This window comes from Aphelocoma coerulescens, chromosome 1, assembly GCF_041296385.1.
Source record: "Aphelocoma coerulescens isolate FSJ_1873_10779 chromosome 1, UR_Acoe_1.0, whole genome shotgun sequence".
Taxonomy (NCBI): domain Eukaryota; kingdom Metazoa; phylum Chordata; class Aves; order Passeriformes; family Corvidae; genus Aphelocoma; species Aphelocoma coerulescens.
This window is the reverse complement of record NC_091013.1, coordinates 31,066,733-31,090,317: the sequence shown is the minus strand read 5'-3', so window position 1 is coordinate 31,090,317 and position 23,585 is coordinate 31,066,733. Positions and strand designations below refer to the sequence as shown.

The 23,585-nt window shown below is 41.3% G+C and overlaps 1 protein-coding gene across 1 annotated transcript; it reads right to left on the bottom strand.

The window, feature by feature from the left end:
• Positions 1 to 945: 945 nt before the first annotated feature.
• On the bottom strand, positions 946 to 18,707 carry CHST10 (carbohydrate sulfotransferase 10). The gene is made up of 6 exons (XM_069005832.1): positions 18,347 to 18,707; positions 13,475 to 13,609; positions 10,666 to 10,763; positions 7,729 to 7,963; positions 5,382 to 5,487; positions 946 to 3,511 (listed from the first exon to the last, which is right to left on the bottom strand). Exons 2-6 carry the CDS (start codon positions 13,572 to 13,574, stop codon positions 2,974 to 2,976), a joined length of 1,077 nt encoding a protein of 358 aa, XP_068861933.1. The 5' UTR covers positions 13,575 to 13,609; positions 18,347 to 18,707; the 3' UTR covers positions 946 to 2,973.
• Between the last annotated feature and the right edge of the window lie 4,878 nt (positions 18,708 to 23,585).

Sequence of the window (23,585 nt, the reverse complement as noted above, 5' to 3'; positions counted from 1 at the left end):
TCTGTACTTTCACTAAAGCCAAGATACAGTATGGACTCTGATGTACATGGAATGTTTTTCCTCCTATTTTCAAGGAAATTACTTCAACTCACTACCCCTTGACTTTCCTTTGTAAAATGTGGGTAAAATGGGCCAAAGGATTCAAAAGCTGCTGAGGAGAGACAACAAAAAGAGACAGAGATGTACAAAGTAAGGATATGAATTTGTTTCCTGAAGCTGTAACAATAATAAGAAAGGAGAAAGGATAATCTGGGCCAGCAGTTCCAAAAATATGACATAAGTATCATCTGCAGTTTGAAAGCGGTATGCAAATGACATCTGAACAGCCAAAGTATGTTTGTGCATGCCACTGAGACTACATTTGTAAAAGCCTTGTGCAGAGTACAATCAAGCTAAAACAAACCACAAGCATTTAATTCATCATAACTAGCATGGCAAGGGCCTCCTCCCTAGCACAGCACACTCTGACCGTCACCCTACCTGCACTACACCAATTTAAGGAGAGCCCTACCACACCTTGCCAGTGACCATCACAGTATCTAAGGTTCTTCAAGAGACATGCCAAAATTGCATCATTGTTACTTCAGCCATGTAAGGAAAGAAAACCTCCACTCTCCTAGAAAGAAAATATAGCTCAGAAACGTGTAACTGAAAGGAGAAACATTGCATTTGAATTGAAGAAATGGTAGTGTGCATTCCAGTTCCAGCCTGAAAAGCCTGGGAACATGGACATGGGAGAGGATTATGCATCTCTGCCTAGGTCAGTCTATAGCTCTGTTCACAGATGCTCGAGAGAACTCAATGCAGAGAAAGCTATCAGAAAAAATTATTATTACTTAATATTTATGCAGCACTTTGCACCTGGCAATTTTTAGGCAAGCAATACATTAAGTAATTTACCGAGAAAAACATACATTGGCCTTCTGTGTGATCCGTAGCTCATGCTTTCAGAGGAAAACAATTCTACTTTATTAAACTTTAAGGCCTGAATTTACTATACATTATTCACTGTTACATTTTAAATTGGTAGCGAGGTAATCAATCAGGTTATTAGCTCCAAAATGCATTTAACAGTGCATTTTGATAAGTTCCCATATTAAGAAAACCACAGAAAAACCTGGAGCTGTTAACATCTTTTTATCATTGGTTAAGAACAAGTTAGGGCACTGTAATTGTTAAAAAAACCAAAGCAAACCAACCTGAAAAATATCCCACCTTCCAACTTTGCCACCCTGGATTATTCTCTTGCCAATGATGCCCAGTTAGTGATTCTCCCTTATTTCAATTCATCTGTTGAGATCTTTCTGAAATCATTTCCAGCTACAACAGGGCTTCCTTTTTGTGGGTAGCAGCACATGTCAGCTTGGCACAGCTTTCCTTTTACACAAGTGCAAGATGCTTCCTTGTGTTAATACAGAAAGCTATCAAAAACATACAGTGGCTGGATTTAAAAGCAGATTCCATAGCACTGGCTGTCATTTGCATTTCTAGCCAGCAACATTATGCTGATCTGAAAATAAATCTTTTGGGGCTAAGATTTAAAAAATACTGTTCACATGCTCACTGCAACAGAGCAATCCCTGTATTTCAGATATTTGGTCCATCTCTCTTCTATGGCCTGTGGGATGAAGTGGCAGCACACTGACTTTTACTGCTGGTGAACTCAGACAAGAGACTGCTCTTTATAAGACACAATACAAGCACAAGCAAATATGATGGCTGCATCCACTCAATTCAGATCTCTTTTTTTTTTTTTAATGCATAAAATGGGTACATGAATTTAGGTGACATTCAAACTTTTGGTAAATAGCCAATCCACCACATCAGTAACATAAATATTGGTCATTTTTGACTTGGGATACCATGGCATGAATCACTGAAAAAATGAGGGACTCCTCTTGTCTCCTTCTCTCCTTTAGCAGTAGCAATATGAATTTCCAGAGGGGGATAAACTTTCTGTTCTCTGAGGTACTCAACTGAGCAAGGCTGGATACAAGAAAAAGGTGGATCATTAACCCAAGTAAGCAGCTCTTTAATATGACATCTTGCTTTTGTAACTTCTTTATTAATCTTAACTGTTAGAAGACAAGTTAAATTGCGTGAGAGCACCTTGTGATTATTATGTGTGCTCCCACAAATACAACTGATACTTTAAATTAATTTTCCTTAAAGTTTCCTTAGCAGTTTTGTATTTCTTCTATGCTCCACTTGCAGCTGGTATTCTCACATAACTTACATAGCCAGAAGTTAAATAATCTCTTGAAAATCAAAAGTAGAATTATGAGGCTCAATACATCAGTAGTAAATACAGTAAACACTTGACAAAAATACAGACAACTGGGGTGTGGAACCAGTTCATTTTCTTACATCTAAAAGCTTCTGTCTAATTAGGTTCATTTTTTGACAAACAAGAATGGGATTAGATCAGCATTACTGTTATTATAGCAGTCACATGACAGAACCTAGATGGTTATATTTGTCAAGCATTTGATCAATTTCTAGTCCTGTACTGGCCTCTCATTTACAAAGCTCATGGGAAACTACGTGACTTTCTCATGAGCAGGAATCATCATGTTTACCCACGTCACGGTTAACCCACAGTGGAATTGCCATCTTTATAAATACTTCACAACATTTCAAAAATGGCCTTCTGTCTGGGAGGAGAGGAAGATCACAGCCCATTTGTTGTCCCTCTTTTTTCTTGGAGGGAAGAAGGGAGAAGTCAAATTCTGTATTTCAGATAACAGAGACATAATTCCTAACAAATTGCAATGTCATGTACTGAAAACGTGGTCAGGAAACAACAACTATAAGCCCCTACTTGTTCATATGACAAATATTTCACTGAAAGGTGGAGCAACATCAAAAAGCTAGAAAACAAATGGTCATTCTCAGCTCTGTCAGTGTTGCAGCTGGTATTCACGCAGGTTTAGATTAATCCATGAGACACCTTTTCATATCTCATCCCAGGTGTCAGTTAAGCAAGAAATCAGGCTCACGATAACCAAAGAGTTTAAAATCGCCTTCAAATCGTGCATAGAGGCGTCTTATGTCTCTCTTGCTAATTCCTGAAAAATACCGCTCTACTTTTGTTCTGTTGTACACTGTTATGCCTGGTGGGATGGTGGGGTATGACACCAAGTGGTCTATGCCAGCTGCTTTCAGGATATATGGAGCATCGTCCTCCAGGGTCTCGTGGTGTCCGATCACACTGTATGTGATTTCACAGGGAGCACAAAGCTCCACATATGTTACCCAGTGAATGATGTGGTCACCAAACTGAACATCCAGCCATCGGTGATTCGGGTCACCCAGGTAGCGCACAAAATCCTCAAACTGCAGCCCTTTGGTCTCTGTGCGATTCTTTCTGTATTTACGAATGATGCCGGGAGCAATTTCATGCCGGTACCAAGGTTCAAACCGAGGATTGTGCACAAACTTGTCTTTAAATGCAGAAATAAGTCTTTCAAATGGATCTCTAACAATAAAAAACTTGAAGTATAAATTCAGTCTAAACAGAGGAAGAAAAAAAATGAAAGAATTAAGGAAAGTGTTTAGCACATACTTAAAAAATGTACATCAACTCTGAACACAGCCATAGCAATATAAATCTCAAAGCACTTGCATAGTCTATCAGTATTATAATCAAAAGGACTAGAAATACCATTTCTGTCTTCTTACTAGCAGTTTTTGCATACAGGACAAAGAGGAAATAGTTTACCCCAGTTTTCACGTTTTTTTCAAACTGGAGGAGTTTAGTTTATCTCAATCCATATGAACAGGAGACAAAAGATGCAGAGAACTCCAAGTCAAAGACATATGTTATGCCACGTGATCGAGCTCAAAAAGCAAAATACATAAGGGCATGGGGAAAAGTGCACTGCTGAAGCTAAATGCATACAGAAGGCTGCATTTTTCACTGGCAGGCAGTTAGATAAATTGCTGCTTAAGTTTAAAAAAAAAAAGGTATTTTATTTGATGTTTTGTCATGTTTTCAGTAACAGCTGAGAACACTATTGAGACCACATGTTTCAACAGTGAAACATGTGACCACAGTTTTCAAATGAATTTCACGTATTACTGTGATACTGTAATATGTAATATTCTGTAGTCAGATTATCTGTAGGAGTAAATTGAAAACAAAGTTTATTTCAAGAAATAACTAAGAAAAGAGATTGAGAGCCCAATCCTCACTGTAATAAGGAGGGACTGGATGTGGACGGACTCTTTTCAGCCTCTACAGGACTTGAATCATACTTCAGATTCTGCTGACTTACTCCTAGCCAGGCAGGGCTAGATAGAGGTCAGCAAACTAAATCAACAGATGCACACCATCCTGCTTTCCATACCTAAAACTCTGGTAATTTCATGTTACACACCTGCAGCATAGCTTCCATGCTGAGCAGAGAATGCAGCAACCCAAGCAATAGTGGCATTCAATTTCATATATCCTAACTAGGGTGCACTCCTAGGTGAATAATTCAGGGCTGCTCGCAGGGAGGGAGAACACATCCCCTTTCTCAAGAAAACAGTGACAATACTTTGCTTTGCACAGTATCAATCCAATCAACTGACCCCAATTCTACAGGCAGAGCTGTGATAAATGTCCTTGTGCCACTGCATGCAACAAAAAACCTTGGGCTGAGCTCTACTGACATCTGACACATGTATAAGGGGTTGAGTCTTCAGAATGGCATAATGCACACAAACCCCATGCAAGCACACGCTTACACGTGTCCACTGTCATCTTATGTCCTGTTCTGTCCATGTTGCCACCCCTTACAGGGATTATATATGGCACAGGCTCTAGTAGAGATGAGAGCAGGCACAGTTAAAGATCGAGCTGAAGTAATGTAGAAGTTCTATTGCAGAGTATTTTTTGGCTCTGAAAATAACTAGAAGCACTTGAACAGGAAGACAAAGTGGTTCAGCTGAATGGAAAATATTGTGGGGCTAAGAAGCACTAACAATTTAAATCTAACCAGTTCAATCCCAGTAATTAAGTCTGCTGCAACAACAATCTTACCCATAGGCAGTAAGGTTTACCATGCAAGACATCAGGAATGGGCTGTCCAATTAAACCTTCAGTTCTGAAGGTCAACTATCTAACAACTAGGTATGCACTGAATTACAGAAACCTTATATCTGAGGAGTTGGCTGGCTCAGCTAACTATACCACAAATTACACTGGTGTTCTCCTTCAAAGCCAGTAGGAAGGCAGACACAGCAACATCCGTGAGGGTAACAGAATAGTGCCGTAATACAAGTGGTGGAGCAGAAACTCTGCTGTCCTGAGTTTCAGATGCAGACTTCAGCTGTACCCTTGACTGCTCATAACACCACTGACCTCAACCCCGTCCCTCATTAGAAGGGCCACTTACCGTTTTTTAATTTCAGAGTCACTGAAAGAGGACAAGCGTGGAAGGCCATTCTTCTCATGATCATGTACAATGTTTTCTGGGATCTCTTCTATGGAAGAAAATGCTCCTAGACAAATCAAAATGACAGAGCAAGTGATTCATTCAAGGGAAAAAGCAGTGAGTATAAGCAAGCATGTGTGCCTTTGGCTGACAGTTTTATGTCTTTCTCTTTTCTTTATTTTTACCATTTAAAGTTACTATGTTTAAAACTGTTAAATTATGAGAGATTCTGACTGCAAAGCCGAAACTTGCTAAAATTCTTTAGGGTATATGACATCAAGGTCCAAGACCAAATGGCCCCGAAACTCTCAGAAAAGCATATTATGCAAATTTCATCAACAATTATGTCTAAGCCTGTAACTCCTCACATGTCAGTGTCCCCATTCCCTTTCCCTCTGCCTGCCCATGCAAATGGAGGAAGACTTTAAGGATTAACTCAGATGAAGGAACCAGCTTCTTGGCTGAGCTTCAACCACCAACAAAAATAAATGCTACGAGCTGCTTTTGGAACTGCTTCAATGCAGAAGTACTTTGCTGTCAGGATCCATAAAGTTTTTTTAACAAGTATGCTGTGCTGAAACAAAAATTCCAATCAGAGAATACTCCACAGATTAAAAGGCACTAAAATTAACAACAAAAGTCTCCAGATAGTAATTTCTGCAAGCACATAAGCTGACAAGAAAAATAATGTCACTTAACTCTGCTGCGTTCATTTTAATATCCTGATCCAGGAAAGTTTTATGACCTTGAGAAACATCTCATGTGGCCCCTTGGGCTTTAGGCATAAGCCTTCACACAACAGCATCATTTCAGAGTATCAACCTGCAACAAGCACAGGGTGCTACAAAACAAGCCCGTTAGGTGAAAGTCTCTACAGCCTTCTTGTTTCCAGAACTGAAGCGAATAATAACACAGCTGCTCAGTTTTCCAATTTTTTTTTCCTAGAGGGGGCAGGGTACGACAGGTGGAGACTGGAGCTGTATTTTAGTGATTTCATGTTTTCAACTGTATTTTTCGGTACTACAGGTAACTCACATGTGGACAACAGATGTCAGATTAGACAGCCTCAGGAACCGATACCTTGCATTCATTCAGAGAACATATTTGGTACAAGCAGTAGCAGAGTTACCCCCCCCACAGTGCCACAGCTGCATTTCCCCATCCTGAATCTCCAAATACCACTTAGGTATTTGAACATAAATTATTCCCCCTCAAGTATGAGCCCTGCCTTCTGAAACTACCCAAAGAGGAGAAAGTTAGATTAACCACAGCAGTAGCCTTCATCAGCAGACACCAGTGCACTTAAGTGGCAGCTTAAGGCAAAAGGGACCAGTGTTTATGGGGAAACAATTTTCTATCATTATCTAACATGATAGAACTAGGAAACTCAAGGTGAAAAGTTCCCTGCTTTTAAGATGTGAGTTATCCTCCACTCGGCACAGCCAATACATCCCTGCCCATCCTGAGGCGTTCTTTGCATGTTATCTTTTAAATGCTGATAAGAGAGGTACTTCTAATGTCCTCATACAGCTTCATATTTAGTACTTAGAGTGTGGCTTTCATAGGTACTAAGACACATGCACACACATAGGTATGGGTGTATCTCTGCTAGATTTTTAGCTCACATCCATAGATCAAAGATGAAACAAACATTAAAGTTTTTAATGCTAGTACTGCTTGCTAGAAAAATTTTGCTGAGGGACACAGTTCATTTGCTTATTTTTCAAACACACTCATCCCTTTATTCCTTCTTTCACCATTTTTTATAACGTAACTGGTGAGCAAACTATTGCATTGAGCACCTCAGAATCTTCGTAACTCTTAAGATGGTTCACTGATAGAACATACACAAGATTTCAGCAATATAGACCAACAGCACCTGCCAAGTTTTAACTGGCTTTCTTCATAGCTAAGATCTCTAGTCAAAAGTCACTGGCCTTTAGTCAGAAATTTCATATTATTGCTACTTAGGAATTATGATACCTTGTCATATACTTTCAAATTCTGTAAATTAGTGCACCCCTTCAAAGATCAGAAACCTACCTACCACATGCATATGGGGACTCTGTCATGACTCAAATAACTTTTGAGCCAAGAAATAACAATACTTACTTTTACAGAAAGAATAGATGTCATTTTAAGGGGATATTTTGAAAGGACTAGAAACAACTGTGATAAATGCAAAGCTGAAATTAAGTATCAGTGTACAGAAATGCAGAAAAGAATCCATTTTAGTTGCCCCAGTTAGAGCAATTCTGTTTCCTCCTTCTCCTCAAAGAAACCCACACACCCATGGAAGAGTAGATACCATTTAAAACAATCAAGACTTTTTTCCACTGAGTGTTGCCCACTTTCGGCGTCTGACAAAACAGGATCTTGTGCTTGTCACACACAAATATTCGGTCCAAGACGAACTTGGAAACTGCAGTATGAGAGAGATCTCTCAATGCAGTGTCTCTGCAGACATTCCTGAGAAGCTCAAGTCTTTCCATATGAACCAGGGGTTGGCGGATCAGATTTCCTGAAAAAGCTTTTCCCGTTGGCTTTATGAAATGCAGAGGAGAAAGAAAAAACAAAAGTGAAAGACTTCAGTTTTCAGATCAAATTCTCAAGTATAAAAATCCCCAAACTATGCACCCTAATGACTCCCGGATTCATGATTAAAACATTGCTATGTATTAATTAAAGGAGTAGCCCACAGTTTGATTTCTGTGCTGCTGCTATACATAGTTTCAACTCTTAAGACATTACATGGTAGTAAACAGTAGTAAGAGCTTTTCCATACAATAATTTAAGTCTGCTGCACAGCAGCGGTGTCTTATCTGTATGGATAAAACATGCCTTGATCAAGTACTGGAACTCCCACAGAGTTTCAACAACCTGTAAGAAAGCTTCTGAGAGGTTAGGACAGGAATTTCAACATAAATTATGCTTTAAACTCTGACAAAATGGGGCTGACCCATGGTGTGATTCTTGGGGATGTCCTGTGCAGAGTTAAGAGTTGGACTCAATGATCCTTGCAGGTCCCTTCCAACTCAGAATGTTTTGTGACCCATCTGGCAGGGAAAGAATTTAGGATAAAAATTCTGTGTTGTTGTTTGCTAGCACCTACAGGCATTCACTGTTTCCATTTATCCAAGTTGAAATAAAATCAGGTGAATAAAAATGTGAACAATGAGCATCAGTGTGACAAATAAAGAAGTAGCAGGATACCGCTCCTCAAAAATGGATGAGCTGTTTCACACATCTCATTTTCTGAGACTTAGATGGGAACCACAACCACCTCTTGCCTCACAACTAGTGGAGTGAGAGGAAAAAGAAGCTTCTCTGATTAAGAGGTGATGGGAAAGCTTAAATTTCTACTGACAAATTTTCACCTTTCCACTAACTGAATGGCAATCCCCAATATCAATACAGACTAAGGGATGAACTGATTGAGACCAACCCTACCAAGGACTTGGGGATACTGATGAGTGAAAAAATGGTATGTGCTGGCAGTGCGTACTTGCAGCCCAGAAAGCCAACTGCACCATGGGCTGCATAAAAAAGCACTGTGGCCTGCAGGTCAAAGGAGGCGACTCTCCCCCTGTACTCTGCTCTACTGCCACCTGGAGTGCTGCATGCAGCCCTGGAGCCTCAGCACAGGAAAGACCTGGACCTGTTAAGGGAAGGTTCAGAGGAGGCCATGAAGATGGTCCGACATGGAGCACCTCTCCTATGAAGACAGGCTGAGACAGCTGTGGCTGTTCAGCCTGGAGAAGAAAAGGCTCCAGGAAAACCTCACCGCCACCTTTCAATGCTCACAAGGGGTTTTTAAGAAAGACAGAGAAACTTTTTACCAGGGCCTGTAGTGACAAGACAGGGGTAATGGTTTTCAAGTGAAAAAATATAGGTTTAGACATTAGGAAGGAATTTTTTCCTATGAGAGTGGTCAGGCACTAGAACAGGTTACCCAGAGAAGCTGTAGATGGTCCAGCCAAGAAATATTCAAGGCCAGGCTGGATGGGGCTCTGAGCAACCTGTTCTAATGAAAGGTGTCCCTGTCCACGGCAGACGAGCTGGAACTAGATGATCTTCAAAGGTCTCTTCGAACTCAAACCATTCTGTGATTCTATGATTTTAGGTACAGTGTCCAAGTTACAGATGAAAAAGGAATTATTTTTGTCCAAAGCTTCCACAAGGAAAAAAATATTCTCCTTTTTCTGTTTGTGACTCTTCTTCAATATCCCCTGCTCAGAATGCGATCTGAACAGTCTGTCAGATTATTTTATCTGTCCAAACAATTCTTTCTGCGTGCAACCAAAATTAATGTTGTTATTCTACATTTCATGCTGTCAGGAAGCCAAGAGGGAATTGGTTTAGATCCAGAAACCTTATTATCCTCTTCCACACTAGTAAAGAAAGCATTTAAAACTCACTACACATATCTGCCAATCTTCCACTGAATGAAGTGTTTTTCCCAAGTATTTTGAGGGTAACTTAAATTTCATGTTTTTGAAAAATGAAAGCAAAAAGAGTCGTGTTTATACAACTAACCTGTGTTCCATGCTGCATCATAAAAATACTTTAAATATAAGATGACTTACGTACTAATGCAAAAAAAAAGAAAAAAAATTGGGATTTAGCCCACTCTGCAAATGGTCTCAAATTTACATTTGTATAAAGGATTTTCAGAGTTTCCGTGTCAATCTGCTGAAAGCATGGAACTATGCATCTAAAAGATCAACTAGTATTGATTACTATTGTGTTTATATTCTACTTTGGAAGAATGCTGAAATGTAACACACAAAGAGCACAAAAGATGAAAAAGAAATTGACACTGATAAAAAGAAACAGAGAGATTGGGCAGAGATCTAAGAAAATAGAGAAGACACAGGCCTGCCCTCAACAACCACAAACCTGATCTCTGTGGCAAGACAGAACTTGAGTAATCCAAAACTGGGCCATTATATTAAAAAAGCTAACAAAAATGACTGTTCTGACTTGATAAAGGAGTACTGTAACAATTTTCTCCTAGAAATGGAAACACATTAAGTTCAATCATTCAGATGAAACAAGACAGCAGGTTACTGTGACAAACCAGCTTTGTGAAGTTAAAATGAATTCTGTTGGCTCTATCTAAATAGAACAGTCTGAATAAGTAATTCCTGTCTATCAATTCACCTTAACATCAGGAAGCCCTTCCTTAAGCTCTTATTTTCTTCTACTCTTTAACACACATAACCCTTATCTCAACAGTATGCACCTGGAATTCTTCAGGCCAATGTTTTTCCTCTGGCACATGTACCTCCTCCACTTTTGTCACAGCTGTCAGTATCAATGGCTCTTGCTTGGCACCATAGCCTAAAGAAGGAAGAGAGATAACAGCATTACAGAAGGTGAGGAGAAGGCAACTATTTCTGCTTTACAACTAAAACGCATGAACTTTACTTTCTGTATTAAGCTTACAAAACATTAGAATTTGTTTCTACATGGAAAGGCACTAGACAAGACAGGCACAAACTATGAATATTTTAAAGGATGTACTCTGTGGGAATTTTGGATGCAACTTCATTAGAGTTTTATCGAAGAAATATGCCCACCATATTTTACTTGCTTTTTGGTTGTTTTGTTTTTTTCTAAAAACTGTGCAGAGAGACATCGAAATCTTGAATCCAAATATTGCAATTGATAGACAATTTGGTCTAACAATATGGACTTGCACATAGGAGATTTATATTTTCAATAAAAAACTTAATCTATCAGGTTTCTCTCTCCCCTTGTACTAGTAGAAATGTTTCTTCTTCTGTAGGCTATTAAACTTACAAGAAGTGTTATTACAGACACCCTTTTATTTCTGTGGTACTTGAAGTAAGCACCTATAACCAACAAAGAAAGATCCCCCCTTCCTTTGTTACTGGACCAATGGCCTTCCTTAGAGATTCTCACAACAACAACAAACTCTGCTCATACTCTTGTTCTTTTTCAGTGGTTTTAGGGCAGCTAATAGTTTGAGACCAATTTAAAGCATGTAAGGGAAGAACCCTTTTCATCTTTTGCATTTAATATGGTACAGAAAAACCAAAAAATAACACAAGGTTATAGCTTTAGTCTACACATTGCAGAAAGATCAAAAATAATTTAAAGCAGCTTTCCCTAACTACAAAGCAAAAAGAACACGATTTCTCTCTGAAAATTTATTTCCATCTATATTGGATTACTTTTCCCTTCATACAGATTCTTCTATGAATAATGTTTCTTCATCTGCATCCACAGGGGCTTACCGCTTTATGGTTGAGAAAATGTGTGTACTCTGCCTACACTGGATTTTAACAAAGGGCATGCATGGAAAAGCGAGTTAAAACTGAAAGCAATGTAAGCATTCAAGCACTGTTAATTATTGCTGCGCACAGACTTACTTCATGGTATTCTTCTGGAAAATACAAGTAATCCAATTCAGCTAAACTATTTTTTACTATCATTGTGTAAAAGCATCCTGTAGATGCTACTAGAAATGATGGACAGAAAATTGCTCCTTAAGAAGTTCCTACTGTTCATGCACCCAAGACATTAGTAAAAGGCTTAAACAAAAGAACATTGATTCATTGAGCATCTGCTGGTTTTATTCTATCTGCTAAGAAGACACATCCAAATAAGAAAAAATTCTGACAAGTCATATTTTATTAAGTCTAGAAGAGCTTCTCCAGGATTTACCATCCTGTTTGGACTTTCTCCAAAATTCTGTTGGTATATTCAAAGTATTTCCCTTCATTAGTTCTAGTACAAACACTCCAACACATATACACTTAACCACAGTCATGCCTCTGCAGGACAAGCTTAAGAATTTATATATCATCTGGTTAGAGAACTATTTAAAAGGAGTGGAAGATTCAGCATAGAAAAAAAAAAAAAAGAGAAAAAACTTGGCAAGCCAAGATTTAAAAAAGCAAGTAAATGTAGAGGGTATGCTGTAGTAATTATTTATTTTAACTACATTTTAATTTTCCTGACAAATTCTGATGAAAAGAACCACTCAAAGAACACCTGAGCTGGGAAACGAGTTGGCATAGAGTGAAATACTGGAAGATATAACTACCTAACGTAAGACTAGCTGATTTGCAGATGTACCAGGACAGAACAGCTGGGTCCAAGGAAAGCTAAGTTAGTCTACAGTTCTCTGCAAGATTTGCTGAATAAATCTCCACATAGATGTGTACTACTTATAAAGGTACACCTAATGTACTTACCCATTATCAAGTTATTGAAAAATATGGCACCTAGCGTCAGTGCTTCAAAAGTTACGCAAAAAAAAAAGTATCTTAGGAAGATTCAGAAACACACACCTCTTTAGACTCTAAGTCATATCATCACCTTCACCCAAAACTCTCAGTAGGATGGCTTTGTAAGAGCAGCTCCCCAGCAGACAGAAAACTAAAATGCTAGGTGGTGTCATCAAATGGCTTAAATTCTTCATCATCTTAATAACATCTCAGCTACTTAGGCTAAGCAAAAGCCTATAAGCTGTTTACAAGTCAAACAGCAGGTGATAAAACTGAATGCAAGAAGCAGGGCAGAGGTGGCTAGGCAAAGTGCATTGCAAATGAAATAAAACGTTCCACAACTTTTACATAATACCTCTACCACAAGACAAGCAGTCACAAGGAGACAGAAGCTAGTATCATGTGAAATGAACTCTTCAATATCTTCTGAGTCTCTTTTAACTTTAAACAGGTAATAGTACTCTGTTGTTTTTGCACGACTCCTACCCCTAGTAAATCAAGATACTGACGCTAAATGTATTTGAAAAAGCAGACCTACCAAAACAGTACTGCCAAACATGATCCCTCCTGTTCTTAACCATCAAAACCCCCACCGTGACGTTAGACTTTCAGACTTCTAGCAAGGAAAGACGGAGCTGAATATCAGCACTGTCACTTCTAGAAATTTAGTTGTTCTGTTCGGAGTCCTACTGAAGAAGTGGTAACATGCCAAGAACTACTTTTCATAGAAAAGAGTATTTGTGTGAAGCACTATTCAATTTTCTGTTTCACATCAAACATTAAAGCTGAACTTACCATCCGGGTCTTTAAAAGTCAGTGTGATAAACTTGCTAGCAACCATGAACATGAATATCACCCAAAAGCATGCAGCTAGCAGCAGCCACTGGTGGTGCATGTTGTCAGCTGTGAGCCATATAAAGTTGGCACTTCCTGTTTGAAAGAGAAAAGATTGAAACATCAGTTATTTTTGCTACAGTTTAGAAAAATACTTTCTATGACCTAAAAGAAAAAACTTTAATACGTATGTGTGTCATAAAACACAGCAGTAGATGTCACTTTTTACTTTTTGCCCATTCAGTCATATTTTTAACCAATGTTAATGCTGAGGCAATGTAACCACTGACTGCTATCAAAAGGAGGCTTCACTCCTTCACCCCTGTGTACACATTCCCAGCCCCCTGATTGTGCTGAGAATAGCACTGGCTGGCTGACTGCTCGGGGAGACAGATCAACAAAACCCATGATTTTTTTAAAGAAGAGTTTATTTTTTGATTCAGCTTAGCAAGACAGCCCAATGCAGGAAAGGAAGGGAACATGAAGAACACTGTGCTCTCAGTGGTAGATGTAACATTAATACTGTTCTTGGTTATCCCAAGTCAGCTTATGACACATAACATGGACTCATCCCCTGCCCAGCCTACAGAAGCTACCAAGCTGCAACGCTAAGCTTAACCTGGCCAAATATTTTTGGTTTTCCTTGCAGCAGTGCCTACTACCTGTAGCTGTATCCCTGCCTCAAAGACACAACTTCCTCAGCAGTGCAGGAAGGGTTACCCAAACAGTTGAGACTGCAGCTTTAATGTGCAAAGAAACCACCCACAGGAACAGACTGAATACATGCAGTTTTATCCTGATTTTTGAAACTGCAATCCTAATAAATTATTTTCCATGACTGTAAGTTAAGATTAAATATAAGGAAGCCGATGATAAAAAGGATTGAAGCTCCCAGCCACTAAGAGAAATGGAAAATGTTAAGCTGTATCTTTTGCTGAATTGCCAGCTTCTGATGGGCAATACACACAGGGGTGGAATCAGGCATATGTGAAGCTCCACCACAAATAAAAAACAACCCACAACCAAAACCTAGACCAACACAGCTCTATTGTCTCTACTGTTGCTGGAGAGATAAGACACCTGAGGGGCTGAACTCAAAAGAAAAAGAGTGAATGGTTCCTTCTGAGGACGTATGCAATATAACATCAGAACACTTAACCAAAGAGGATCTAATACAAAAATCTCATACAATTACATCCTCACAGCAATCCTGTAACTACCAATAGGATCAAACTCAGTCCTAAAGTAGCCACATGGAACTTCAGTGAGAGTCACAACTGCATGGTTTGTGATCACAGCTTCTATACAGCCATTTGAGTGAATTGCCAAGGAATGTAAGAAATGCCCTCATTCCCAGTTATGATGCTAAAAAATGTTAATTAATACTTCTAAGGAAGTGTTTATTAAGTTTTTCAGTCATATACCAGTATTCCATCTTCTTCATTCCCACAAAGCTTCAATAACAAAAGTAAGAAAGATACTACTGCTACAGGTGCCAATTGCTTTTCCAACTAGCTTTTGCCTTCCAGCAATGCAAATGTTTCCAGGAAGAGTTCTCTCCACAGCTGACAGCAGTGAACCATCTTCAGGATATGCTGAAAGTCTGTGCAGGCAGTCAAGCAGTTCAAAACACATTTGGGACCCAAATGATGTATGCAAAATGGGTAAGAGGAGGTAAAGAATTGAGTATCTCCAGTTAAAGGGAAAAAAAAAATTAGCTAGGGTGACAGTGTTCAGGCCTACTTTTATTTTCTCAGTGCAGCATTTTTCAGCTTGGCTTCTGAAAGTTCCCTTCTTTCCCCCTCTTCTTTCATGAGTTCATTTTTAAGTACTTCTAAAAACACCACACCTAGGTATCAACTGTCTTTTGGACACTTAGAGGTTGCTGTGACCTCCATTAAGACAATGTTTGTCATCTCCTGTTTTTTGCTGCAATTCCCTGGCTCACAACTGAGCATGCCGTGTCCAAAACATGTTTATTCTTCATGATCTGGAAGACTGTTGAGCAGGAAAGGCAAATATAGTATGAATTCCATCAGACTAGCCTCTTTTCAGCTAAGTAGTTCAAAAGTTATTCCCAATCTACCACTGCACTAGTGCAAAGCCTACCCTAAGATTCATGCTGAAAACCACCAGGTCTCAAAGGTCCTCATTTTTCAGTCTGCCGTGAAATGCACCATCTTCCACTTAAGCACTGAGATTTGTCACCTTTACTTTCAGACATCACATTGATTTCCAACTCTCACAGATGACAGAAATTCAGACTGAATATCAAGACACAAAAATGTAGCAACAACATTTTTTTACTTTTTAGGTAGCTCTGCTAAAACCATGAGAACCGTTCAACATTCTAAACACTGAATGCAGCGGGCTGACAGAAGCTTGCAGAGAACACTCTGCAGGAGGAAAAATCTCTAACCATCAGCTATGGGCTTTTCAGAGGTATAATGAAAGGTCTGGGCCAAACCTCTCTGCCCAACTCAGTATATTTGTTCTACATAAAGCAGGGTAGAAACAGCCTCCAACATTCATAGCATCCCTGCTAGTCTGCCCACTTTTATAATGGTGACAGATGCACACCATTCAGTAAGAAGTATTGATCTATATCCCCTTATGTAATTTATGTATTGGATTTCTAAGAAATTGTGTTAAGTCACATGGGAAATGCAGTTTCCATGTGCTCTGACCTGAAATGCAGTTAGTGTAGATAGGACCCTGCTGCCAGGTCCTGTGCTGTAATGACAGGAGAGCATTTCAGCCAAAGTCACCTACAAGCAGTACAGTTCCCTCCTCAAGGACAGGGCTTAGAGAGTAGGAAGGGGTCAGGCCTGCAGCCACATCCGTAAGAACCACCACTTCTACCCTTCAACACGTGGAAGCTGAGAGGAAAACAATAAGCAGTTTTGTCTACTCTTTTTTTTTAATGTGCACAGGAAATCTGCAACCATACCCATGAATGTAAGAGCCTTGTCAGAGGATCTGTCATAACGTAATTATGATGTTACTACAGTTACTCACTTCTAGCATCCTAAAGTACATCTATATCAGCAGCACATCACCCATCTCAAGAAGGAGAGCTCTTCAAAGTTACAGACAGAAGTACCTCAACCAACATGCTCACTTAAATGCAATGATCAGTACTTTGTAAAAAAAATAATGTGTTTATGTTGTTTCTCTGTCTCTATCTTAATATTTTTTTGTTCTCACATAGGGCAATTGCATTTCCTATTTTATCTCCAACCTTACTGCATTTCTGTTGCTTCTCTTGCACTTCTTTTCTAGTAAATACAAGTACTAGCTTCTGTTTTTCCTCTAATAGTTTTCTTCAGCTTTCAAAACAGTCTTCTATTTCTGGTTGTCTAAAACACAATTTTTCTTTACAAGTAGAAAAAAGTAAGAAATATGTTGAAGGTTTAGTCCATTTTCTCACAAGGAAATACACAGAATTTTCTGGTTACTCTTTCTCCCTCTTACTGCAATTCTACACTTTTTAGGAGCACGCGATCTCAAAACTCCTGTCCCTACCCATTCCTCTGTCCTTTCCCCTCAGGGCTACCACAAAGACAAACTGCCACATAACCCTCAGATTAGCAAGATGAAAAGTTTTGCACGAGAAAAAATGGGATCACCAACACACACACAAACATGAACCAAAGATCAAGACACAGAGTTGCAGGCTTGACCCGTTGCCCGCAAGTAACCTGCTACCTCCAATAAACACTCATTCTTTGCACAAGACTGCTGTCTTCAAGTGACTGATGGGACAAAGCGTGAAAGAATTAAGCAGCATTAAAACTCAGTGCAGTCTCTGCTCCGCAGCTTATGCTGCTTGCATAGGGGCTCCTTGGCAGGACAGTCCTTGCACGCATCGTGAACGGCAGTGACAAGCCAGGAGGCTCAAACTCCCAACTGCTTGCCCATCAGCACATGATTAATGACGTAACTAGAAATGGAACTGGTAAGGAAAGCAACAACTAACTGGGACACCTAGGCCATTTTCATCAATGCTTCCTTTGTGTTATCTTACAGGTAAGAAAATGTGGCCAATTTGTTAAATTTAAAAAAAATTACTGACTAATATCTACCACAGACGGTCCTTTGGCAAGTTGCGTGGTGCTACTAAATGTTGTAGCATACATCCTAACAGGCTGGTTCTTTCCTAAGGCTTTGCTCCTCCCGAGGGCACTGACAGGCCTGTGCGTCTGCTCTTCCAGCTCCTGCTGGGCGCGGAGCGCTGCCTGCGCACGCAGCTCACCTGTCAGCGGGATGTGAACCGAGGCCCGGGGCAGCAGCGCCTGCACCAGCTTCGTGACCCACCTCAGCCCGGGGCAGGCCCGGCGTGTGCCGGTGTCGCGGCCCCGGGCTGCGCCGGGACCCTGCCTCCCCTCCCGTACGCCGTGCCCAGACAGACACCAGCTCCCACTCCAGCGAGCACCCCACGCTCTTCACAGCTGGGAAGGGCAGCAGCTCCTCTGTCCCCTGCATCCAGGCTTCCTGGGTGCTCCATTCATTCCATAAGAGCAGAGCGGTCCCCGCCAAGAAGAGGGGACAGGGCCGTGCTCTGACCGGCAGGGGACGAGCCGAGGTACTGGCCAGCCCCAGCCCGGCTCCGGGCGCAAGAACCTGGGCTGAACAGACATAAACTTTTCCCGTTCTGGAGGAGGACGACGAAGCTGGGCGGGCTTCCCCTCACCCCCAGGAGGGACGGACGACACATGCCCGCAGCGCCCGCTGCCTTCCCCGCCCAACCCGGGATGCCGGAGGAGCCTGTGTTCGGGGCTGGCGGCCGCCAGGCCTCCCCCTGTGACCCTCCCCAGCCCCTCCCCGGCTTACCAGCCCTCCAGCGCCGCTGCCCGCGGCCCCGGCCCGCGGCGGCGGGGTCCCGCCTCACTGGGCAGCACGGCCGGCCCGCTCGGGCGGCCCCGGCTGTCGGCGCATCCCCCCCGCCCGGCTGCGGGCGGCGGCGGCGCCTCCCCGGCCCCGCTCAGCCCCTGCCGCCGCCGCCTCCATTTCCTCCCGGGGCCGCGGGCAGGCCCCAGCCCCGCCGCCGGGAAGGGGAGGAAGGTGAAGGCCGCCGCGGAGACGGCTCGGTTCAGCTGCGAGAAGACGCAGCGCCGCACCCGGCCGCCCGAAGGCGGGAGGGAAGGAGGGAGGAATGGAGGGCGGGCTGGGCAGCTCTGCCCTCCTCTCCCCGCCTCTTCCCTCCTTCCCCTCGAGTGTGGCTTTCCGGCTGGACTCACATATATACACGTGTATACGTGTGTTTGGGTTGTGGCGTTTTTGTTTTTGTTTTGTTTTTTTTTTAACGGCTAAAACATCTTTCGTAGGTCACTAATGCTCCTGTTTAAAAAAACGATATAGATGTGGAAATCACAGAACCATTAATATTGGAACAGACCTCTAGGATCTTCGAGTCCAACCGTTTCCCCAGCACGGCCAAGGCCACCACTAAACCGTGTCCCCGAGGGTCACATCCATATGGTTTTTGAATGCTTCAGGAAGGTGATTGCACCGCTGCCCTGGGCAGTCTGTACCCATGTTTGACAACCCTTTCCACAAAGAAATTTTCCCAAAAACCTGACCTAGATCTCCTCTGGTGCAATTTGAGCCTGTTTCCTCTGGACCCATCACTTGTACTTGGGAAATGAAATCGATCCTTGCTCGGCTACAGCCTCCTGTTAGGGAGTTGTAGAGATCAAGAGTCCCTTTCCATGTGACTCTTCCTCCCTGATGTTTCTCCAAACACTTCTTACTATTTCTTCAATTGTCTGAGGCCCACCATCAGGCAGGAAAGTTGCCCTTGGCCAGGCAGGAAGGAAAAAAACCGTAAAAGCAGCTGGCAGAGCCAGGCATTGCCCAATGCCTCACCCTGACATGGTAGACACAGGGCAGGTGTAGGCTCCAGCAGACAGAGGAACGCTGCCCTAAAACACTGTGAAGAACAGCTGTAGTGTGAAAGCAGGTGTTGTCTGAATGCCGCTGTCCACAGCCTTTCGCTAAGCCCAGGCTCCTTTTCCCCCAAAGGCACTGCATAGTGCACACAGTCACTGCACACAGCTGTACACTCAGTGCTCAGCTCACTGGACAAGAAACGTGCTCACAGTGGACAAGCAAAATGCTCACCTTGAGGACTCTGATACACACAAACCCCATGAAAACCCGGTGATGGTGATAAGTCTCTTCTTAACATCTATTTAAACAGGTCCTCTTGAGGACATATTGCAGTCTTAAAGGGCACTCCTCCCTGTTAGATCCATGCCCCTCTGATCCATGCTTTTTCAGACTTGACTACCATGGTGCACTTTGCTGAAGCCTGACCAAGGAAGCCAAGGATTCTGTCACTGGTACATATACCATGGCCAACCTATGGAGCAGAACAGGGTAATGCAAATGCGTTCACCATTATATGCTCAGTGCTATGCTGATGGCTGCTGGTCTCCAGTGAAGCAGCAGAAACATAGATCTCACTGGGAACCAGTGGCCAAAAGCCAGTAATCAGAAAACCAATTCTCTGACTGACTCTATGTTTGTATCAGCACCTTGGGACACCACATTCTTGTGCATCCCTTCCTCTCTACCTGTGAAGTAGAAATGATGATTATGACAGTTACCTTGTTGGCAAAGCATGTTGGAAATGTGTGGCTGTCACCAGTCTGAGTCTTGCACAGGCTAGAAAGCTACTCCTTTCTTCAGGTTTCAGTGATGACTACAGTTTCAGCTACACATAGATTTATTAATAAGCAGTCTCCAGCTGTGGAACCAATTCCTGCCAGATTATCAGGCTCAACTTAGGAACTTTAACCTTTCAAGTATGTTGTTACTGACATGTATAATAATTAATCCAGTACAAAAGAGACCAATTTTCCAAATTAAGCACAGTTAATAAGCTTTGTTGTCAGTAATCGGGCTTGAAAGTGTCTGATGAAGTTGAAGAATGTGTTGCATAGGCAACTGTACTGTTGGATTATACAGTTGCTACTTCAGGCCAACAGGATTCTTGCTACTAAAACCCTAATGCTAAACTGTAGTGGAGTTTAGTGTTTCAAATAGGCAGCAAAATTGATGTGTGAGTCTAGGTTCTTTTTAATACTAGAGAATTTTTACATTGCCAGAGAGATGTAAAGGATAAGTGAGCTGTTGAAAAGTCACCCTGCTCTCTCTGGGATATTCTAGAGTGTCTTTCCCAGATATATGATGCTAAAGCCAATGGAAGTGATGTACCCATTTTTTCTGTAAAGACATGGGCCTAAACATAAAAAATTGATCTTAATAACATGTTTAATGTTTATGCTGCTAAAAAAAGGGGGTGTATGTCCTAATAACTCTTGTATATCTTTATTCCAGGTTTGACATTTCTCCTGGAACAGTCTTACAAAAGATCCACATTTGCAGCTTGGCCACTCAGGGAAGACCAGGTGTAGCTCATTCAAGCATTTTAAGAAGTTATCTGTCAGTGGCAGGCTGTCATGACTGCCCTTGGTATAAGTTAATTCTAAATAGCATTTAAGCATACCAAAATGTTTAAATGAGCCTCTGTTTTGGACAAGATAAGTAATCATCCATAGTGCAGATTGCATTTGAGCACATCCAGCCTAATCACACTGAAAGAACCTTTATTTTCCTTGACCTTCCAAGCTCATCCTATTCAGCAGAAGCCTAGGCTTGCCCATATTGTTAAACTTAAGCTATGTTTGTTTTTTGCTCTTTGCAGTTATTTCAGGTTTAGATCCAATGCCAATTACTAGGATTAGTCTTGGCAGCCCTTTTGAGTCATGCTTTGTTTCCATAAGAGCTGACCTTAAGACAAGTCACCTGCTCAGCATCAAGTACTCGCGAAGATTTAAATCTTATTTAAATCAGTAGGAAGATGTGCTTTTCCTAGTGCACTGCCATTATTAGTGAAATCATCTATCTGCTTCATGACTGCATTTCTGAAGCATGACTGGTCACCAGAGGAGATCTCTTGGGTACAAGTACCTTGATTTGCAGGTCAGACATGGCACCTTTGGTATGTAACACATTTATTAGAGTGTGATCTTCGTCACCAGATTCTGTCTTTCTGGAACTTAAGGGAGCTTATTTAAATGTGTTTTGTGTTGATACAAGATACAACATATAAAATACTTTGTGGCCTCTACATTATTAAGAGACACTGTGGAAATAAAAAAAAAAGGCAGGCCAATGAATGCAGGGAGATACAGCCTCATACAGATGCAGGATTTACTAATATGGCATAAATATCATACATAAAGTAGCATGTGTTTCCTGGATTTTTTAAAATATAAAATAACTTTAACAAAGAATAAAGTGCATGTCAAAACCAGCTCTTTCATAGGAAAGATTGAGGTGTGTGGAGGGACTGGGGGGACTTAGGGCTGATATCTGTAGCAAAAACATACTGCCTGTAGTAGGGGTATAATCAAATCCATAAGCAGCAAATGAGATGTGTTCATTTGAAGATTAGGTTAACTTTTTATTTTGGGTTAGAGGCAAGTTTTACCTTGATGATGAGTGCCTTGGAATTCTTAAATCTTTGCATATCATTACACAATTTGATTGCCCTTTGAGAAGGAGACAAAAAGTTTAGATTGAGGTAAGTAGGTCATTAGCTGAACCATCTAATTTATCTTATATTCTTCAGACATTTAGTCTGAGCTGGTAGTTTGAAAAGGGAAAACAGCTTTGTGAAGTTTATTAATAGCAAAGAATGAAACATGCTGCTAGACACTGGACTAGAGTAGCTAAGAACTACATTTAATTATCAAACCAATTTCAATTAAAATTGAACCTAATGATTCAAAATTAATTATATAGGTCATAAAATGAGTGCAGCCAATCAGCAAACTATCATGTCAATGTAGCAAGGTAAGTCAATTCTTTAAATAAAAATCAGAAATAACAATTGAATTTTAAGTCCCAGTTGTGGGTGTTTCCCAAAGTAGAGAAATTAAGACAATTGACTGAACCACTTAGTGTTCAAAACAAGTTAGTGTATTGCAAAGCGACCTGCTACCCTCTTTTAACCCTCCCCTCTCCCCACAGCTCAAATCAGACAGCTGGATTCACCAACTTTCATTTCGCTCTATCTGGCTGGCAGAGTCAAACTGGCAAGCAGCTGAGTCTTAAATTCACCTGCTGCATTCCCCAAGGGACAAGTTGTTTCCAGGCTACTCCCAGGTGACAAAGTTGCTGTGACCCTGCAGGTATGGCGCTCGCGGTTGCATCTGTGACTTAGGCTCCAGTGAGGACAAACTGCAGGTGCCCGTGCACCTGCCAGTGCTGTGCCTTGCCTCGAGAGGAGCTGCAAGATTGGCATTGCACAAATAGAGAGCACCAGAGCTGCTCTAGGCTCAGTAAGAAGTAAGGCAGATTTCAGGTGGGTTTTTTTTTTTGTCACTGTATTTCAAAAAGGATTATTGAGTGGAGGCAGCTGTGCTGCTCTGAACCAATACTTCTCTTTACCAGTGTTTGAGATTACACTCTAAAATATTGGAAAAAACATCTAAGGACAGCATGCTAAGCAGAAGACACAATTCCTGACATATCTGATACCAGTAGTACTGCTGTAGCAAGGGTTGGGAGAGCTGTTGTCTTCTGCTTGATTATCTCCACATTAGAAAACTGACCAGTTTTGGGGTAAGCAGAAACACCTGAAGGAGGCTGAGGGGTGACTTGGGTCATGGGGGGATGAGAGTAAAAAAAAAAGAGGGGCAGGCACAGAACCTGGGTCCCATTTGCTAATTAATATATGTAGGATTAGAATATTTTACATTAAGTGGAACAGCCTTCACAGGGACACTGAGTGCTTCAAATAATTTATAACTTGCTGTTTAGGGCTGGCTCTTGGGAGGTGGCAGATGTGGTATCTCTCAGGAGGAATTTGAACGTTTGTTTCCCATATCCTTATAGTTCAATAATTAATTAGGAATCACACCACTCTTGTGAAGGCAAGAAAAAAATGTTTGTGCCAGAAATTCAAGGAAATGTAAGTCTAAAAAGAGTTATCCTAAAATGACAGGCATTGTGCTACAATCCAGACTTGGGAGGGCAAGTGGGTGAGAGGTGGGACTTC